Raw genomic sequence first — 19,365 nt, forward strand, 5'->3', positions numbered from 1 at the left:
ATGCAGAAGCAAAGGAGGGAGAGTAAAATTGTTGAAAGATTGGCACCTAAATTGGTGGCACCCATGTTGAAATCGTTAGAAATGTTGAACTCCGTACCATACCCTATGGTAACCCGCTTTTGGTGCCTTGATCACAAACCCTCGCTGAAACCCATATGTTGAGATTTGGTATCATCATCGTAACTCGTCATGAAAAAACAAAGAACTCCCCCGTGTTGGAGGCGGCAGGTTGATTGCCGCCCACCCAATTAAGAAATCAAAAGGGAAATTGTGTGTGGTGTTGAGAAAGAACTTAAGAAGCGTAGCGCTCGCGGAAGAACTTCGCGGCGGACACCATGTTGGACTGAATAGCATGTTAGCAATCTTCACATCTTCCCACATCCGGAAAAAATTCAGCAAATTAGGAAACTTACCAGACTAGCCCGGGTCTCCTCCCAACCACGGGTCTTGAGGCCACAGTCAGGGTTGATCCACAACTTCTTGGGGTCAAGGTGAACAAGCATCTGCTCGATGCGCTCCTTCATCTCCTGCTCGCTGGGGACACGAGGCGAGTGGATGTCGTAGACACCAGGACCAATGTGACGGGGGTAGTCCTTGGCCTTGAAGACCTCCAGAAGCTTGGCATCAGACTTGCTGTTCTCGATGGAGAGAACATCGGCGTCAAGAGCCTCGATGGCGTAGAAGAAGTCCTGGAACTCAGAGTAGCAGAAGTGAGAGTGGATCTGAGTGGCATCGGTGACTCCAGCGGTGGACAGCTTGAAAGCATCGACGGCCCACTTGATGTAGGCGTCACGCTCGCTACCCTTGCGAAGAGGAAGACCCTCACGCAGGGCAGGCTCATCGACCTGGATCACGGAGACACCAGCCTTCTCAAGATCAATAACCTCATCACGCAGAGCAAGGGCCAGCTGCTGAGCCTGCTGGCTCTGGTGGATGTCGTCACGGGGAAAGACCACCGCAGACAGGTGATGGGACCAGTAAGCATACCCTTCATAGGCTTGCTGCTGATGGAAACAGCGTACTGGGACTCCTTGACGGTCATGGGGGCAGGACGGCTGATGTCACCGTAGATAATGGGAGGACGAACGCAGCGAGAACCGTAAGACTGCACCCAGGCCTTCTCGGTGAAAGTGTAACCAGTCAAGCGCTCACCGAAGTACTGAACCATGTCGTTACGCTCAGGCTCGCCGTGGACGAGAACATCAAGGCCAAGCTTCTCCTGCTCCTCGACGACCATCTTGATCTCATCCTTGATGAACTGCTCGTACTGCTCAGCAGTGATCTCACCCTTGGTGAACAAGTTGCGCTGCTTGCGGATTTCACCGGTCTGGGGGAATGAGCCAATGGTGGTGGTGGGGAACAAGGGAAGCTTGATGTGGTCGGTCTGCTTCTGGATACGGGTCTCGAAGGGAGACAGACGGTTGTGCATCTCAGGGGTGACAGCAGCCTGGCGGGCCTTGACATGGGGATCATTGGTACGCTTGGAGGTAGCGCGAGACTGGACGGACTTGGCGTTGGCCTCAAGCTCAGCAGCAACGGAAGAAGGGCCCTCAGTAACAGCCTTGGCAATGACAACGACCTCAGAGACCTTCTCGACGGCGAAGCTGAACCAGTCAGCGACCTCGGGGTCGAGGTTTTTCTCGGAAGCCAGAGTGTGAGGAACGTGAAGGAGGGAGCTGGAAGTGGCGACAATGACACGGTCCTTGCCGAGCTTCTGGATAGCGGCCTCGACCTTCTCGATGGCGGCCTTGTAGTTGGTCTTCCAGATGTTACGTCCATCGACGACACCAGCAGATAGAACCTGGTTGGGGCCAAGGGCAGCAACAACAGTGTCGAGCTGCTCCGGGTTGCGGACCAAGTCGACGTGGATGGAGTGGACGTTGTGAAGGGCAGGGAGGACATCGATGTTATGGACAATGTCACCGAAGTAGGTAGCAACAGTCAGGCGGGGAGCCTGAGCGCCGAGGCTGCCAAGCTTCTCATAGGCAGGCTTGAAAGCAGCCTTGACCTTAGCAGGAAGGTCGAAAACGAGGACGGGCTCGTCAATCTGGACATCCTCAGCACCAGCAGCCTTCAGCTGGGCGAGGAGGTCAACGTAGATGGGCAGAAGATCGCTCAGCTTGTCGATGGGGTCGACGGTCTGGCCACGGTCGGCCTTTCCGAGAGCCAGGTAGGAGACGGGACCGAGAAGAACGGGGCGGGTGATGATACCGGCCTCCTTGGCCTCATTGAACTCGACGACGGGCTTGGGGTTGGCATCCAGCTTGAAGACCTGGTTGTCCTGGAGGGCAGGCTTGACGTAGTGGTAGTTGGAGTCGAACCTATGAAAGACATTAGCAAGAGGCCACGTGGAATAGCAAAAATATTGTCTCCACATACCACTTAACCATCTCGAGGGCGGGGACATCGACACCGTCCTTCTGGAGACCACGGCCCATAGCGAAGTACTCATCGAGAGGGTCGAGGTTGTACTTGCTGTAGCGCTCGGGGATGACACCGAACAGCTGGGACTGAGCCAGGACCTGGTCGTAGAAAGCAAAGTCGTTGCTGGGGATCTGAGTCACACCAGCAGCCTTCTGAATCTTCCAGTGCTCGAGACGAAGACGCTTGCCCTCAGCGAGAAGCTCCTCGCGAGAGATCTTGCCACCCCAGTAAGCTTCCGTGGCCTTCTTCAGGTCACGGAGCTTACCCATACGGGGGAAACCCAGAACGGATCTAGACCAGTTAGCGTCAATGTCCAACAGTCATCAAGCAGAGTAGAGATTAACATACGATTGAACCATTCTGATGGATGTGTGTGAGAAAGAGGAAAAGGGGAATTTGGGGTCTCAAAGATGATAAAAAAGACCACGACACCTGTGAAGAGAGAAAGAAGAAGAGAGAGAGAAGAAGGGGAAGAGCGAGAAGAAAAATGGAGGGGGGGAGGTCCGTAGGTCTAACCCTATTAGGATGGAGGGGCAATTCGACCTCCAAGTATCGGTATCAGTACTGTCATGGTCGGCATTAGCTCCACTAGTCTACCCCAATTTCCTAGGTGTGCCATGGTAATATACACGTCACATTACCCCAGCAGGGGTCTCCGTGATCGGCGGGGATCACGCCATTGTTTGATACGGGGGCGATCACCACTTTTCAAAATTTTATTTATCACATTTTGTAATAATAACAACAGACTCAAAAAATTATCCACCATCCAATAGTTCCGGAAGTGCTATGCGCTAGGGCAATTCTGCTGCTATTCCTAGCGCTATCTGTTTTTCGCTCTGTCTCATGCAATTGAGCAAGCCCGTAACGCTGACGCGGGGTTGACCGGCTCCTTCTTTTGGAACCTGAGAACGCTAGTTACGCACTTCACCAATTGCACACCGCTAAGCTTGCATGCTTTTATCAAGGAGTTTAATACACATGTTTTACGAGATAACAAGCAATCAGGGGGGGCCTCGAGCAGTAAGCATGGAAAGGGACAATCTTTCTGTGACAGAGTACAGTAATGCTAAGTTTAAGCTTGGACTTGGCATGACCTACACACAATTTTGGTCCTTGCGCAGTATATTAGAATTAGTCTGGATGAATTTGTATTCCTCGGTCATCTCACAGCTACGAATCGTTCAAGTATTCTCGTGGGGTTGTCACCGAGGCTGGATACGCTTATTTGAGATTAACCTCTCGACCCATGAAGTACTCTTAGGAAACTCCGCAGTCCTTGACTGTCCCAAATGCTTTTCAATCGTAGAAAGCTCGATTGATCAGTCAAGGTGTCCATCATGGCGTGTACCATGGTAATAGACATGGGCAGACATACATGGATCTGGGGTGTCCTGGTCGAGGAAGGAGCACAGCAGGGCACCTGCTACCAGCATAGAGCAAACCGCATACATCTTGGGATTCATCCTCTTCTACTTCCTGCTCAACTTTGCAACATTATGCAAGATGTCATTTTTCACTTGCCCTTGGTTGAGAAAACTGCGGACGACTGCGCCGTCGGAGGTTGCTCGTTCCGACCAAACCCACGCCGAGGGAGCATCTCAGCAGGACCAGACACAAGGTACGCCTTACATCCAGCACTTCTCTCTGTCGATTGGCAAGAAGAATGAATACTAACTGTCATACGTATCAGGGCCCCTACTGTCTGGATTTGACAATATCCCACCTTTGAGTCAGAAGCAGCTCGGGAACTTTACTCATATGCTTCGACGTCGCTTCTCTCGAGAGTCCAAAACGTCAAATGAGCACCGTGATTCTGGCAAATTTAGCCTTCCCTTTTCCCTCAAGGCAAGGTCAACCACGAAGCCTGGGACAGAACTCATGGTACTGGAAGACATTGGGAGCAGTCTGATGAGCGAAAGAGGGTACGACAGCGATGCACGAGATATTCCGACTCCAACCCGCGCGAACCACATGGCAGCCTCGCCTGCAGCTCAAGGCTTCCGGAGAATGGAGTTGATTGATCTAATGGAAAGAAGCCAAGAGCGGGAAGAATCTGAGCGCTGGACAACGGACCAGTCCCCACATAAGTCGGATTCTCGTGATTCCCCATTGGGAATGCATTATATACCGACTCCCAAAAGCAGTCTAAGAGGTGCACCCCATCCACTTCGTGAAGCGAACAGTCAACATCCAGCTCTCGAAGATGAGCGCACGCGGGGAGAACGTATTCTGCAGATGGGGCTTGCAAGATCCCAACCCAATATGAATGTTCCAAGCCGTGGCTCTGGTCCATCGATCTCAATGCACTCTCCAGCTCTTGTCGGTTCAAATGCCGTAGATGACGTGAATTTCATAGCCCATTGGGACCAGTACTTGAGGAGAGGTCAAAGGAAGGGCATGACGACATCAGGATCTCTGCCAAACTGGTCCACGGATGCTCTGGTAGCCCAAAGGAGACAGCCAGGGACCGCGGCCATGTCTCAAACAGATCTCCAAACAGATCTCCGGGCACTTCATCTGGGTGATCTCAAAATATCCCATCGGCTCGCTTCTCAGACCATGTCTTCTGGGTCCATCTCCCGCAATCCCTCGAGTGTTGATCTCGCTCGTTACAATCGGCATGGCCAACTGATGTCTTCTTCCCATGAGAACCTTCATCCTCGCCAGAGATCACCGCAGGGGCAGATCAGTCGCCGCGGCCCGTCTTCGTTTTACTCTCAGCAAAGCAGTCATCCCAGCTCAAGAGAAACATCGCCGCGTGTCCAATCATTAGTTCACATCGAAAGACCCATTCAGTTCAACCAGGGAACAAGAGGGAAGCCTCAAAGCGGGGGTCCTATTACGGATAATGGCTCTATGCATGGAAGCAGATTTCGTGAGCATTGTGATGCTACCAACGCACCCCCTCAATATCACGGTCAGCCTCATGACCCGAATCACCGTTCTCCACGCAGGATCAGTGCAGGTTGGATGTCAGGAGGCAGACGGGTTGGCTATGGCTATAGTCCGGTATCAGCTGCTGAGGATGCACCGACCCAACACCAAGGTAGCGATGGACATCCAAGCGACGTAGCGGGCTGGAGATCGCCGATTAAGAATGACCGTCAATTCCAATCTCCATTCCAAGATTGTCGGATGGGTCCTGAGGAAATGGAGCCAACCATTAAGGAGCCTCGCCCTATACCACCTCCTATGAATCCAAAACGCCACGAGACTGTCGCAGCTACTATTCCCCACTCCATGACATCTCCTCACTCAGCGAAGGATTACCCAATGCCGCCTGATTTACCGACTTTCATGGATAGTCGATACAATCGATCCAGTCTAGACTATGAAACTGGTGCGGTCTGGGTTGATGAAAGTAATCCTCCGAGTCTTCGTGCTCCAGAACTTCTTTCAACAACTCAGAATGAACGTTATGAGGTTCCATCAAGCGCCCACTACGGCAACCGCCCAAATGATGTTTCGGCGACCTGCTGGGCTAGACTCAGTCGATCCGTGAATGTGCAGCTTCTAGCTCGAAAGAATGGAGAGGGACTAGACGGCCATGAGACAGGCAGCCATGGTGACTCACGCTTGGCAATCGGATATACTGTCGACAAAGTACGAGACACCGCAAAACCCATAGTTGGGCACGTTGAGATAGAACCCTCCACAGCGGAGCCTTTCACTGCAGATCAGCGTGACGAGGAGGAAGACCAAGCTGGTCAGCTACACCCAAGCAATTCGCGCAGTTCACGATGGCTGTTGAAGCTTTCCAAGCGTCAAGCAACTCGTTGTTCCCCGAACATACACAAGCAAGAAATCTCGCAGACTTCCTCGGCTTTCGTTGAGTGTGACTCGAACAGTGCCAGACGAACCAACTCTACAAAAAGCAGCGGAGCAGAAGACCCAGCGAGAGTCTACCAGGATTGTCTCCGCATGCCTGGATCTTTTGATGGCAGTCGCTGGGCTAATCGGCGTAGCAAAGTACTGTGGGATTTGTGTACGTCTGAAGATGACTACTGACTTGACGAAAATGAGGGAACGCCTACATGAGTGGGGGCGCAAATGGCTTCATTATACCCAGCAGGCATGTTACTATTGTTACCTGGCAGGAAAAGGTGGAGTGAAATTGGAATATGGATATAGCTCCCAGCAGGTATTCATTAATCGTACAGAGGTATCAAATCAAGCTCAAAGCGAAAGTGTATCGTACAGTCCAGTAGATTCTCCGGCCCTCCACAGGCGAAACTTAAGAGACCTCCAGATCTACCGCCGCTGTCGCTTGTTACTCTTATCACTGACACCACTCAATACGCTCGCAGACCGCTTGTGGGTCGTATCCCGTTCCCCATCACCATCATCAGCAGGAGCGGAGGCTTCTGCCGCCGAGTCCAGCCCGCTGTTCCCGCCATCCTCGGCCTCTGTCTTCACTGGGTGTGAAAAGTCACCAGCAGCTTCTCTAGACTTACGCTCGCGTTCGGCCTTTGCGGCTTCCAAGACGCGGATCTCGCCTTCGACTTTTTCGGAGACCTTGCGAGCGTCAAGAAGTAAGTTGACGGCTTGAATGAGCTTCTCAAAGTCCTTGCAGACACGTTCCGTGGGCATGAACAGGCGCACGGGGATCTCGAGCTCGGCAAGTGCACCGGCCAGTTTGAGAGTTTGTACGTTTGACTTGGCCTGCGTAAGTTTCTGGGCACGGTCACTGCGGAACTGGACACCTGCTGTGACGCGTTCATGATGCTGGACTCCATATCGGGCTTCTTCGGCTGGTGTGAGCGTACGGACCATTGGCTGGGGTTGTGATGTTGAGCCCTTTTTGTTGGCAGCGGGGTTTGAACTGGGCGTTTCGGCGCGGCCAAGAGGGCCAGTTTGTGTAGGTGTTTGGCCGGCGGGACTGGCAACGGCGCCGTCGGGGCCGAGGATCGAGCGGCGCTTCTTGCTCTTGTCCGCTTGAAGGAGAGTTTGAAGGAGTTGTGATAAGCCCTGGCTGGACTGGTACATGGCTGTGTTGCCGACGCTGATCGGGACTTCTAGGCGGGAGTAGAGCTCGCGGCGCTCGGCGATGAAGTTCTGCTCGTTGGTTGTGATACGCTTGAGCTCTTCTAGCAACATGGCCTCTTCACGGACTTCATCGGCGGTACGGTCGAGCTGCAGTGAAGCTAAGTCCTTGCGCGCCTTCTCTCGTTCGGGATCGAACTTCAGCATCTTTTCATGCATGTCGAACTCGGCCTCAGACATCTCGGCTGGTGGGTGCTCAATTGCCAGCATTGTGGCGGCAACTTTGTAGTATCGCGCCTTCATTTGTTCCATTGTGCGCACTTGCTTGGCTGGCACGATCGCATTAGCATCTGGCTCAGAATCCATGCGAGGCTGATAATCGTAGCGGTCCGCAATCAACACCCAGCGGAGATCATAGTCGGTAGCCAGATCCATCAAGTAATCTGTCTCCTCGCGCGTCCATGCATCGCTTTTCAATAGTCGGTTATATTCTTCATCGTTGTACCGTCGCGGTACGCGTGCCTTAACGTTATATTTGGCAAAGTTGTATTCCTGCTCCAGCGGTTTAGGAGCCTCTTCCACTCCGTCTTCGGTCTTTCCATCGACATCCATCTGGACTCCGTCAGGCGCAGGTGGCCGGGTGGATTCATGCTTCCTCTGCCAGTGATTCAAGACGAGACCGTCTGATCTAGCACCGTTCGTGAAAGGAGTCATGCGCCTGAAGGTACAGTCAGTCCTGTCGTGTCTTCGTAAGCTAAATACCACACATACCATGGTCGCACTCGAAGCTTGTTCATCCACTTCGGGCGCCCCTTGTATTTGTTCTCGTTGATAGCGATTGGCGGTGCTCGTTCGCCCAGTAGCGCGTAAAGTTCACGGGTGATGCCCTCTGCAACAAGACCGTCAGATGGGGTTCCACCGTGAAGACACCAATTTTACTTACCAGGTCGCTTCTCCACAACCTTCTGCTTCTTATGAGGTCGGGGCTGGCCCTCAGCGGGCAAGTCCAGCATATCGCGCACATCGGCAGCGGCGGCCATGGCGAGATCGGTGAACCCTGCTCAGGAAGGATTTTGCAGGTAATGGTACACGGGTGATATCGCGTCAAGTAGGCAAGACAGGCGTGCAAATTGGAATAGATGGCACTAATGAGGAGGGAGTTGTCGTGACGATGAAAATCGAGCGCGGCGACTGGCAAGGGAGAGCGCCCAAGGTGGCAGGCGGTGAGGGCCGCGATGTCGCCAGATGGTCAACACTCCGCGTGTTGACAGGAGTTGAGGTTCCCCCCAATCGCGCAAACTTCCTAGCCATGGTTTTCTCAACGTCCTCGCCGTCATGGCTCGCGGCCGCTCTGGCCTTATTCTCGTTGCTTTCTCTGCTCGTCCCCGCCAATGCTCTGTACTTCTATGTCGATGGTCGGCAACCGAAGTGCTTCTTCGAGGACCTGCCAAAGGACACCCTCGTAGCGGGTATGGAATCACTGCAAACTCATTCTCATTTGGAAGTTCGTTCAATTCATTCTTTAATCTGCAGGCAAATTCGAGACAGAAGTCATTAACCAGGGTTCAAACACCTACTCCGTTGACCCCAACCTGAAGATGCTCATCACTGTTGAGGAGACCTTCGACAACGATCACCGCGTCGTCTCCAAGCGCGAGAATAACTCTGGCCGCTTCACCTTCTCTGCTGCCGATGCTGGCCAGCACCGCATCTGCTTCACCGCTGAGACCGACGCTACCTCTGGCGGCTGGTTGTCCAGTTCCCAGGGCGCCGTCAAGGTTTCCCTGGATATTGCTATTGGCGAGACGAGCAAGATTGAGACCGAGGACAAGGATAAGATGAAGGATATTGTGCAGCGGGTTCGTGATCTGAACAGCCGATTGCACGATATTCGTCGGGAGCAGGTGTACCAGCGGGTATGTCGTCTACCCCGAATGGCAATTTCCATGGCAGGAGACTGTCTCATGGGCAAAACATGGCTTCAATAAAACAGACTTTAATTGACGGTTGTATAGGAACGCGAGGCCGAATTCCGTGATCAATCCGAGACCACCAACTCCCGCGTCGTGCGCTGGGCCCTGATTCAAGTGGCCGTTCTCTCCGCCGCTTGCGCCTGGCAGCTTTCGCACCTGCGTTCATTCTTCATCAAGCAGAAGTTGACCTAGATGGACGGTTGATGGGGAACGTTTGCAAATCAAAATATGTTTCAGCCTTTTCTTCACCTTGCATCTGGTTGCTAGCTCTATGTACCACACACGCCCAGTTTACGCGGATATCGATTCTGGATACTGATATGCCATATCTCTTTCAAGAGGGACCGGAACGACGGCTAGAGTGCCTTTCTATCTAATTATATGCTATAAGTGGCTCTGGCATGTTTGCGTCCGATCTGTATTTCAAACGATCAAAGAGGGGCGAGAAGCGCCGGGATTTCGAGGGATGTCGATCTTGATAATGGATGTAATGACTGCTTATTCTTCCCTTCCTTGATACATTTGTAGCTACGTATTTTATTGATCTGTCTTTGGAAAGAATGTAAAGGGGACTTGCCCTGATTGATTGCGCGTAGTGTCATCATTCATTATGTGCAGACAAGATAATAGATAAATGTGAAATGCCCAACGGTGGTATATGGCAAAGAGGCAAAAAGGGTGGCTCGAAACGAAGACGCCAAATGGCTAATGACGAGTACATTACTCGTCAATTTAGGGCAAGTTCCAGCTCAGAATGAAATGGGGGTCGCGAGGCCACGTAGAAAGAGAAGCCCCTGCGGAAAGGACTTTAGGGGTATATGGTGGTCCCTGCCAAAGGATGAACTGAAAGCAATGTGAAAGCATCAAGCTTCATCAATAGAATTGGTACTTATGCCGCGGCGGGGTCGGTAGTAAGACCACAGAACTGAACAATGAGTCGTTCAAGGTCTGAAAGTTTATAAGGCTTCGTCATGTAGCCTTTGATGCCCACCTTCGAGGCACGATTTAGCGCCTCGTCAGTGACATCGGCGCTGACAGCGAGCACGGTAGGAGGCTGCGGCGCTCGAAGTGTAGGTGAGATTGGCTCGAAATCCATGGAATCGGGGTTTCCAGTGTTACCAATCTGCATTGAGCCATCGTACGGTCCAGAATATTGGCTCTGATGGTCATTCATCATCTGGAGGATTCGAGAAGTCGCCTCGTAACCATCCATCTCGGGCATCCAGAGATCCATGAGCACAATGTCGATGGGTCTCATCTTCGAGGAATCACTTGCTTGAGCAATGACACTGGAGTCTTCATCTGGATTGGTTTCGTTGGTGGCAATTGACGCAGACAAAATGTCTTGTACGATTTGGACCGCTTCCCTGCCATCGGCAGCCTCGAGGACATCCCGATAGCCCAGCTTGCGCAGCATGTTGATTAACACACGGCGGTTGATTCGATTATCTTCTGCAACAAGAAAACGCAATGGGAACTTCTCGCCGAGCTTCTTATCGTAATAGTCCCGATTGAGATGCGAGCGAATCGACCGGGATGGCGGTAATGTGCGCGGGGGGTTTCGGACTCTCAGAATGTTTCTCATCACCGGTGCTAGGTGTCGGCTGTTGCAGCTGGCTCGGAAGCAAAGACGGGGAAATGGATGCCGAAGTTTCCAAAAACTGCTGGCACTACCCTGACGGGAGTTCTCGCTGATAACTGGGGGCGTTATAATCCTCTCATTTGGGGTTCCAAGTCGACTATAAGCCTCACGCTGGTTCACGGGCACACGAATCTGGAACTCGGAGCCATGATCCGGGCCGGTGGTCGAGGAACGAACACAAATCAGATCACCCCCCCATCTTCCGGGAGAGACCCTTGGCGACAAGAAGTCCCAAGCCCAATCCATCTTTACTGCGAGTAGTTGACGCGTCCTCGCGAGCAAATGGTTTGAAAAGGTTTGGTAGGAAGGCTTCCGGAATGCCAGGGCCAGTATCGCGCACGCGAATCAAGACATCATTAGTTTTGGTGTCGATCGTCGCACATAACGTAATTGTGCCGTCGTTGGTGAATTTGATAGCATTGAGGAAGACGCACGAGATCAACTTAGCCAGATCCCTGTCGTCAGCAAGCAGAGTGTCGGGCAAGGCCGGGTCAACAGACCAGTCCACAATCTTCTTGTGACACTCTCCATTCGACGATTTGGACCGAATCTCAATTTTTTCACCAGACTCGGTTGCATTGCTGACAGCAGAGTCGGGCCGGCCGCCAACGTGGAGAGACTCGTTGATCACCAAGCGGAGAAGGTCCCGCAATTTTGTGAAACGCAGAGCTGGACCTCGGGTGTTCATATTAATGCCTTCCAATAGCAGGTGAGGAGCCGATCGTCGAACGGCAATTGATGGGCGAGGATCCATCATGTTCGCCATGACTGCTTCGATCTGGCGAGCGGGTGTAGCATGAACGAGCTGATCACTCTCGTGGACGGCATTCTTGACTTCTTCACTACGGGGTGATAGTTCTTGTCGCGTTGATGATGCTCGAGTTCTTTGCTTGCGGGGAGCTGGACCCCCAGAGCTCATGTCGGGGGGAAGACTCCGCCGCCTTTTGTACGGGTTTACTGCGATGTTGTTTCCTTGAATGAAAACACTCGGACGCCGTTCACTCGTCATGGGCGGCGAACCTTGGTACTCAAACATGGCGTTCTCTTCCTCCCGTTGCGGTGTTTTGGGGACTTGCATGTTGAGATCATAGGCATGTACAACATTGTCGGCCGCTTCGACAGCACGTCTGGCGCTGTCTTGAACCATTTCAATGCCCTCCTTGAGAGCCTGGAAAATACCACCCGACTTCACCGGAGTTTTGCTCTCCATCGCTTCACGGACCGTGGCATGCATAACATCGAGCATACCTACCACGCCTTGCATCGGAGTCCGCAGCTCGTGTGATAAGCTGCGTGCGTACGGTTTGAGGGGCTGGGATGTGAAATCGAAGGCATCATCGAAGGAAACTGTTTGGGAGTTCTGAACAATGGACGTATCGGACGTTGCATCAGAGTCAAGACTCTGACCAGTGAACTCTTCATCCAGTAGGAGTCTTTGGACGATCCTGTCCTCAAGGGAATGTAAAATCATTTCCAGAAAAGACCAGGACAGATTTCGTGTACGGAGACCTTCAGAAGACCACATCAGACCGAGATATGCGATACATTTACCCGCCGAAAAAGAGGGGGATAGCCAGGTAGGCCTCCGCAGGAAACGGTAACTGGTCGTCTCTAAATGCTACCAAAGATTTGAGGTTTTCCGGTATCAGACAGGGTCGCTCGAGATCCATATGTAGGAGAGGGTTTCCGCCTGCGAAATACCGGTGTCGCTGCATTCCGACGGCCTGGTAGCCGTCGTTGAAATAGAAGGCAGCACCGAAGAGGATCGGGCGCCGCCCCTGGAGTTCGGCCATGGGTTCGCCGCCATGGACTCTGCGAGCGACGAATCCATACTGGGCCTTGCCCATCGACGTGATATCTTCCATGAGCCGTTTCCAGAACAGCTCAGTATCCGGGGTGTGCAGGCCCTCCTTGAGGGTCACGAGGTGCTCAATGGCGGTCGTTTGAGCGCCATCGTTCCAGGAGCGACCTGAAGCATCAAAATGCGGATTTCCATCTTCGTTCACGGTCGCAAGTCCATCATTGGCGGCTTCAGACTTGCAGGAGGGGAAGGACATGACAGGTCGTGGTACGGAGCTAGGGACATCGGACTCGGGCGTTTCGGACATAGTCCATGTGGAAAGGTAGGTAAACAATGCTCTCTCCGGCTGCTCTATGGCGGTAAGGTAAAGATCATGGCTTGTCCAGGGGGCAAGTATCCACGTCGAAAGCACGAGAGTTCAGCAAGGACTGAATAGGCCAAGAGGGGAGATCAGGAGGGGATTTTCCCAAGCTCTACGGGGCCACCGGGGCGGTCTAGACAACGGGGGCCTTTGGGCCTGAAACAGGAGTTCGTGGGTCAGGAACAGTTCCAAAGAGCAGCCCTTTAGGGAGTGGGAGTTGCTAAGAATAATAAATATAGTCAAGCTTCTGCAATTTTTGTATCCTGGTATGTCTCCCCTTTTTATTCCCTCTCCTTTGCCCACGCACATGCATATGGAAAGACACGATCGGCGGGATCTAGACCTGCGCAGATGAGGACTCACGCCTTCGCGTAAGTAGCGAGTACTTGTGTGGCCGAGTTGGGGGGGGCGCCAATGGGCACGTACTGGGTACCGGGGCACGCTCGGACTGGCTTGGCGAACTAGGCGAGCGTGGAGAACTCCCGATTCATCATGATTTTCTGATTTTCTGGCGACCGTCACCATTAGAATTATAGGAGATAAGAGCACGCATTGCTACACATGCCCTTTTTGCAGATGATTGTCCCTAGCCTAGTCAAGCTTGTTCTCCTCATCGTAGCATTTCACCCCGGAGCATATTCTGATATGGCCTAGGCCAATCTCAGTGTCAAATTTGATCTGTCGAGTCCAATAAACCAGGTATACTTCTCTCGCTTTCTCCTTAGGCAATTGTGCATAATCAAGTCCGGATCCCTGACTTAGGCTGCGCTCAGGAAGACAAGGAGTTTTCTGATTGCCCGATCTCAGCCGCAAAGCCTTGCTCGTGTCTCAAGCTTGTATGCCCCATTTCGCTTTTCTAAAGGGGCATCAATGTCGGATGCGAAAGCTAATCTGCTATTAGAGGGAAGGCAATTTTGGAAGCTGCACACGATAGAGTGCCGAAAGGTGCATTTCAAGTAAAGTTGTGAAGCAGCACAGCAGTGAATATCTAAATTTCATGAAGACAGCCGAGCGAGCAGTTGACGAGGACCAACCCATTGAAATCTCCAGACACGCCCTCGAAGAACACCGTGGTTACACAGCGCTCCTTGATCAACCTCTCAATGATCATGAATACATAGCCAGAACCTATACAATACTCGTTGACATCTTCATACTGTGATACCGAGGCCCACCCCGCCAATGATGCATCAGACTCCGCAGTGCAGGGATCTTGTAACAACATTGCTTTTAAGATGTGACAGCAGACCTAACTCCTCAACCCTCTGCTAACACATCCAATCCGTACCGAACCAAAAATGGCCTCCATTTCCACCTTCAACATCGCAGTCCCAGATTCGCAGCTCAAACAACTCAACGAGAAGCTCCACGCAGCAACGTTCCCTGATGAACTGGACGAAGCTGGCTGGGACATGGGTGTCCCGCTCTTCGAGATGAAGCGCCTGGTCACAGCATGGCGTGAGAACTTTGACTGGCGCGCACAAGAAAAGAAATTAAACGAGCAGCTCAACCAATTCATAGTCTCTATTTCAGTGGATGGCTTTGGTGAGCTCGATATCCATGTTGTGCACCACCGAAATGGGAATCCGCGCTATTCCTCTCTTATTCATTCACGGATGTGAGCTTTCTACGTTCTCCAGTTCCACTCATGTCAGATGGGCGATGGCTAAATGCATACTAGGGCCGGGGAGCTTCCTCGAAGCTACGAAGCTCATCCCGTTGCTTGTGCAGGGCGATGATGGTCCGGCATTTGATGTTGTGGTACCTTCGTTACCTAACTATGGTTTCTCTCAGGGTGTGCAGAAGGTATGTTTTTGTGGCCTGATATCTCCTGGATGTATACCGATGATGCATGCAATTTACAGAGAGGATTCGGTCTGGCTCAGTATGCCGAGACCATGCACAAGGTGATGATTACTCTAGGATATGAAGAATACGGTAAAGATCACAGAATCACAGAATCATACGTTCTTGTTTCGATCGCTGACGGGGGGGTTCTGCAGTCATCCAGGGAGGAGACTGGGGGAGCGTGATCGCCCGCACCATGGCACAGTACTACGCCAAGCATATTCAAGCCATTCACCTGAACTTGGTTGCCGTGATGCCTCCATTACCATGGCGCAATCCGCTCCGATTTCTTCATTCCCTAGCAAGTGTGCCTTTCTCTGCGAAGGACCGGAAGGCTATTGGCCGCACTGTGGACTACGTTCTCAACGGCAGTGCGTATATGAAGCAGCAACAGACCCGGCCACAGACACTGGGATATGGCCTGCATGACAGCCCAGTTGCGCTTCTCGCGTGGATCTACGATAAATTACATTCATGGTCAGACAACTACCAGTGGACAGATGATGAAATCTTTACCTGGATCAGCGTGTACTATTTCTCGCGGGCAGGGCCGACGGCGTCGACTCGGATCTACCATGAGGCTTCGGCATCAAAGCCTGAAACCAAGGATATCGGGGGTGAGGGCAAGCAGGAGGTGATTACGAACTGGATAACTGTTCCTGAAGTGCTGTCGGCTTCTGCGCAATGTAATGTGCGATTTGCTGTCGCGCAATTCAAGGAAGAAATTATCCAGTTGCCTACTGCTTGGTACCGTTCGATCGGGAATGTGGTGCAGGAGAAGGAGTTTGAGCATGGGGGTCATTTTGCTGCTTGGGAGGTGCCCGAAGTGCTAGCAGGTGATCTGAAAGATTTCCTGGGCAGGGACGGGCCAGCCTACGAGGCGGTCCAGGGCAAAGATGGCTATTGACCCTGTTTGACATAAGAGAAAACCTGGAACCAACCTCAAGTTATGCGAATGAGACACAGTTTGTGACGTGATGACGGGGCTTGTATTATCGTGATATCGGGTATGAGAAACATATAGCAGGATGAATCCACGGCCTGACCGTCGCCCTCGCGTCACTGTGGTATTGCGCCAGTGGCTGACCCGCGATGGCACATCATCATCAAGTGAAGACCACAGACGCCGATGCCCTCAATCCAACAGAAAGCCCGAAATAAACCGACTTGAACCCTCTTGTATTCTCCCCTTTAATCCTGTCGTCCCTTCAGTAACCGCTGGGTCACCTTATCCTTCTCTATAATATAAACCTGAGCACCCCAACCGGAAAGGGCGTCTCGGTCGACGGCGGCCAATAGGGCTTGGGAGATGGTCTCGAAGAGGTCCTCGGGAGACTGAGATCATGTTAGCTTTGATTGCAGGGGAAGAGAAGAGCATAAACGCACCAGATCAGGCTCCCACAGACCCTCACAGGTACCGAACAGCTGTTCACTGGCCGTACCGCTCACGATGAAGTCCTTGGCGAAATCGATACAGCCGATGCTGTCGAAACCGCAAATGAACGGTTTGCCGGTCGTTTGGTTGATACCGCCGATGACGGGGCTGACAAAGAAAGGTCCGAAACGCTTCTCGTACAACGATGAACTGACCAGGTTGGCCAAGGTTTGGGGGAGATATTGCGCTCCTCTCGCAGGCGGTACATGTTGACCTTGTAGCGGAATAGGTCAGAGACGGTATTGACATCGGTGGCGAGACCAGTCAGGCCGAGGTAGGTAGACGGGGCGTAGTTGAAGATCTTAGGGAAGTTGTTGGAGACGGTCAAGGCTTGCATGCCCAAACGGAGGTCGCAGGCGATGGCGACACAGTCCTTGCCCACCATGGCGACGCAGGCACCGCCATCTATGTAGAGGTTAGTGTGTGAGTCGATTGATTGTCAGGGGCAAAATGGAATCGTACTGATGTCGAAGGGAGAGCCCTGATGATGGCAGGAGGTGGTTAGCTTTGAGTTCCAGTGGTTCATATTCAATGAGGAAAGGGACGCGGTCTCATACCATTATTGAAATTCTTTCTGATCAATCCCGATAGCGGAGTAGTTTCTGGAGCTTTGACGAGAGACAGGAACGGGTGCAAAAGGTGTTGGAGGAGGAGGGCGGGTGGATGATGGGGGAGATGAGTTGATGACGGGGAGCTGTGAGGTACGCGAGAGCTCGGATGACGCCGCACCGCTGCCTATTTGGTCGGCCTCGACCTTCGACTACTTTCTTTCTAATCATTCACCCCCGCACTCTCCTCATCTTACCTTGTCTACTCCTCTCTTGTTCTGACATCCTTCCAAAATCTCTTCTCATTGTTCCAGCAACCCATTGCTCCCCAAGAGGCACAGACATTGCTATCATGAGCGCCCATGTCGTGGTCATCGACGCGACGGCCAGGCGGGCTACTATCAGGACAACACCTGCCAAACACTTAACAGACGTGTTGCAAGAGGCATGCTCCAAGCTTGGATATAATCCTAGCCAATATGCCTTGAAGTGAGTCAAGCTGCTTCCCGCTGACATGGGGCGATGCTAACCTTTCCCATAAGGCATAACGGCAAACAACTGGACCTTTCCCTTTCCTATCGCCTCTCTGGCCTGTTATCTGGCGCAAAGCTAGAGCTTGTCCAGCTATCTCGATCTCCTTCTGTCGTTACTGTTGCCCTCCAGCTTCCCGATTCCGAAGCTCGCGGTGCACCAAACGGCCGCATACTTGACAAATTCCCGAGCTCGACTACGCTCTGGCAGGTTTTGCGCAAGTTTGAAGCTGGCGTCGCAGGAGCTGGTCCACTGCGAAACTTGACTGCCCGAGGGGTGCCTGCTACAAAAGATGGCGACTCCGGTGCTGGGAGCTTGTTCTACGAGATCCCTGTCCTACGGATTTTGGAGCGCGAGCTGTCAAGCTTCGCTGACTTACAGAGAACGCTGGCCCAACTCGGCTTCAATAGTGGCAACGTACTCATCCGACTCAGCTTCCGACGGACAGAAGATCCCCTTCACGTGGCCATGACCAAGATTGCCGAGTACTTCAAGGCCTCCGAGGATGAAATGCCTCCGTCGACACCAGATCAAGCACCCGCAACGTCCGGAGAGGTGATTAAAGATGAATCGCAGCAGCAGGATCTCATTTCTGATCAACCTGAAGTATCAACTGAGCCGACTGTGTTATCAGTAGATGACCAAGATATTCCGGTTCCAGATGCTCCAGAGCACCCCACATTAGCGTCAACACTCGAACGACCCATCACCGTCTTCTCTCCTCCATCCGCCAATACTCCATCGTCTGCGCAAATACCCTACAACGAGGAGGATTATATACCCTCAGTCGAGCACGCGAAAGCTCATCAGCGCCTCCTCAACCAAACCTCTCGCAACCAGCGCCTACTCACTGATGCTGAAATCGCCGCTAAAGCTGCAGCAGAGGAGAAGCGGCGCTCCGCAATACGCGAAGTAGATGTGAAAGTCCGGTTCCCAGATCAGAGTCAGATAGTCTCAAAGTTTGGGCCCTCCGACTCGGGAAAATCATTGTACGGATTTGTACGCAGCTGTCTTGATCCAGCAATCACTGGAGAGAAGTTCAACCTCAACATATTCAGCGGCCCCACGGCGTCGCATCCTGGAAGTCCAAGCACTCTGCCCGAAACTGCTCAGACCCTGATTCAGGATTTGGGTATAGCAGGTCGAGTCCTGGTTAACTTCACTTGGGCTGATGGCGTGTCCTCTACACAGCGCCGAACCAACTTGCTGCGGCCGGAACTCCGTAGCAAAGCTCAGGAGATAAAGGTCGAGCAGCCACCGGAGCCCAAGGAGGAACCATCTGCACGAAAGACCGAGGAAAACCCGGCTGATTCTGGTGATGGCAAGCCTAGTGGAGCAAAGAAGAGTGGTGGCATTCCGAAGTGGCTGAAGCTCCCTGGAAAGAAATGAAGTATCTTAATGACGTAGACGTGTTTCATGAGTGATGCGTATTGCTGGATGACCATGACTAGGCGTGCGTTACATTGCTGTGCGAATAGCGATATATCTATCTGCTTCCTGAGCAGTACAAATGCAACTGCATGATTGATGACGATCTAGACTTACTCTGATAGCTGTTAGACAGCAGAAGATAGCGGACGACAGGAGATGGCGCTCATTTGCTTGAGTCCTTTGAAAGGGCCCAAATCGCAACTCCCAAGTAAAGCCACACTCGCGACGTATCGTCACGCTGAAGAAAATGGTCTCCCACAAGACATTCAAACACCTACGGAACTACTAATGAATGCATAGAACGTTGAATAAAATGTTTTCATTATGGTTTCTCTTCCATAACAAGAGGAAGGGATTCCACTTTTGCCATCCCCGTCATCCGCCG

The 19,365-nt window shown here is 52.3% G+C and overlaps 8 protein-coding genes across 8 annotated transcripts; 4 read left to right on the plus strand and 4 right to left on the minus strand.

Annotated features, from left to right (window-relative positions):
- Window positions 1-292: 292 nt before the first annotated feature.
- On the minus strand, window positions 293-2,783 carry N7477_008509 (5-methyltetrahydropteroyltriglutamate--homocysteine S-methyltransferase; the record flags this gene model as incomplete). The annotated part of the gene is given in 5 exon segments (XM_056970172.1): window positions 293-343; window positions 414-926; window positions 944-2,321; window positions 2,380-2,715; window positions 2,773-2,783. The coding sequence occupies 5 exon segments, from the start codon at window positions 2,781-2,783 to the stop codon at window positions 293-295; spliced, it is 2,289 nt and encodes a 762-aa protein (XP_056820204.1).
- Window positions 2,784-3,930: 1,147 nt separating this feature from the next.
- Window positions 3,931-6,435, plus strand: N7477_008510 (uncharacterized protein; the record flags this gene model as incomplete). The annotated part of the gene is made up of 2 exons (XM_056970173.1): window positions 3,931-4,045; window positions 4,118-6,435. 2 exons carry the CDS (start codon window positions 3,931-3,933, stop codon window positions 6,433-6,435), a joined length of 2,433 nt encoding a protein of 810 aa, XP_056820205.1.
- A 243-nt stretch (window positions 6,436-6,678) lies between these two features.
- On the minus strand, window positions 6,679-8,450 carry N7477_008511 (SANT/Myb-like DNA-binding domain-containing protein; the record flags this gene model as incomplete). Its single annotated transcript, XM_056970174.1, has 3 exons — window positions 6,679-8,128; window positions 8,182-8,299; window positions 8,354-8,450. 3 exons carry the CDS (start codon window positions 8,448-8,450, stop codon window positions 6,679-6,681), a joined length of 1,665 nt encoding a protein of 554 aa, XP_056820206.1.
- Window positions 8,451-8,581: 131 nt separating this feature from the next.
- N7477_008512 (p24 family protein) lies at window positions 8,582-9,575 on the plus strand (the record flags this gene model as incomplete). Its single annotated transcript, XM_056970175.1, has 3 exons — window positions 8,582-8,879; window positions 8,944-9,326; window positions 9,426-9,575. 3 exons carry the CDS (start codon window positions 8,582-8,584, stop codon window positions 9,573-9,575), a joined length of 831 nt encoding a protein of 276 aa, XP_056820207.1.
- Window positions 9,576-10,272: 697 nt separating this feature from the next.
- N7477_008513 (response regulator) lies at window positions 10,273-13,133 on the minus strand (the record flags this gene model as incomplete). The annotated part of the gene is made up of 3 exons (XM_056970176.1): window positions 10,273-11,239; window positions 11,292-12,470; window positions 12,577-13,133. The coding sequence occupies 3 exons, from the start codon at window positions 13,131-13,133 to the stop codon at window positions 10,273-10,275; spliced, it is 2,703 nt and encodes a 900-aa protein (XP_056820208.1).
- Window positions 13,134-14,485: 1,352 nt separating this feature from the next.
- N7477_008514 (epoxide hydrolase) lies at window positions 14,486-15,942 on the plus strand (the record flags this gene model as incomplete). The annotated part of the gene is made up of 4 exons (XM_056970177.1): window positions 14,486-14,805; window positions 14,828-14,993; window positions 15,053-15,125; window positions 15,191-15,942. 4 exons carry the CDS (start codon window positions 14,486-14,488, stop codon window positions 15,940-15,942), a joined length of 1,311 nt encoding a protein of 436 aa, XP_056820209.1.
- A 284-nt stretch (window positions 15,943-16,226) lies between these two features.
- On the minus strand, window positions 16,227-16,996 carry pup3 (proteasome core particle subunit beta 3; the record flags this gene model as incomplete). The annotated part of the gene is made up of 4 exons (XM_056970178.1): window positions 16,227-16,370; window positions 16,422-16,578; window positions 16,626-16,875; window positions 16,933-16,996. 4 exons carry the CDS (start codon window positions 16,994-16,996, stop codon window positions 16,227-16,229), a joined length of 615 nt encoding a protein of 204 aa, XP_056820210.1.
- Window positions 16,997-17,370: 374 nt separating this feature from the next.
- N7477_008516 (putative UBX domain protein) lies at window positions 17,371-18,938 on the plus strand (the record flags this gene model as incomplete). The annotated part of the gene is made up of 2 exons (XM_056970179.1): window positions 17,371-17,507; window positions 17,561-18,938. 2 exons carry the CDS (start codon window positions 17,371-17,373, stop codon window positions 18,936-18,938), a joined length of 1,515 nt encoding a protein of 504 aa, XP_056820211.1.
- Window positions 18,939-19,365: the final 427 nt, after the last annotated feature.

This window comes from Penicillium maclennaniae (genome assembly GCF_028827695.1).
Source record: "Penicillium maclennaniae strain IBT 15551 chromosome Unknown utg000007l:1.0-4884863.0:1.0-4888362.0, whole genome shotgun sequence".
NCBI lineage: Eukaryota > Fungi > Ascomycota > Eurotiomycetes > Eurotiales > Aspergillaceae > Penicillium > Penicillium maclennaniae.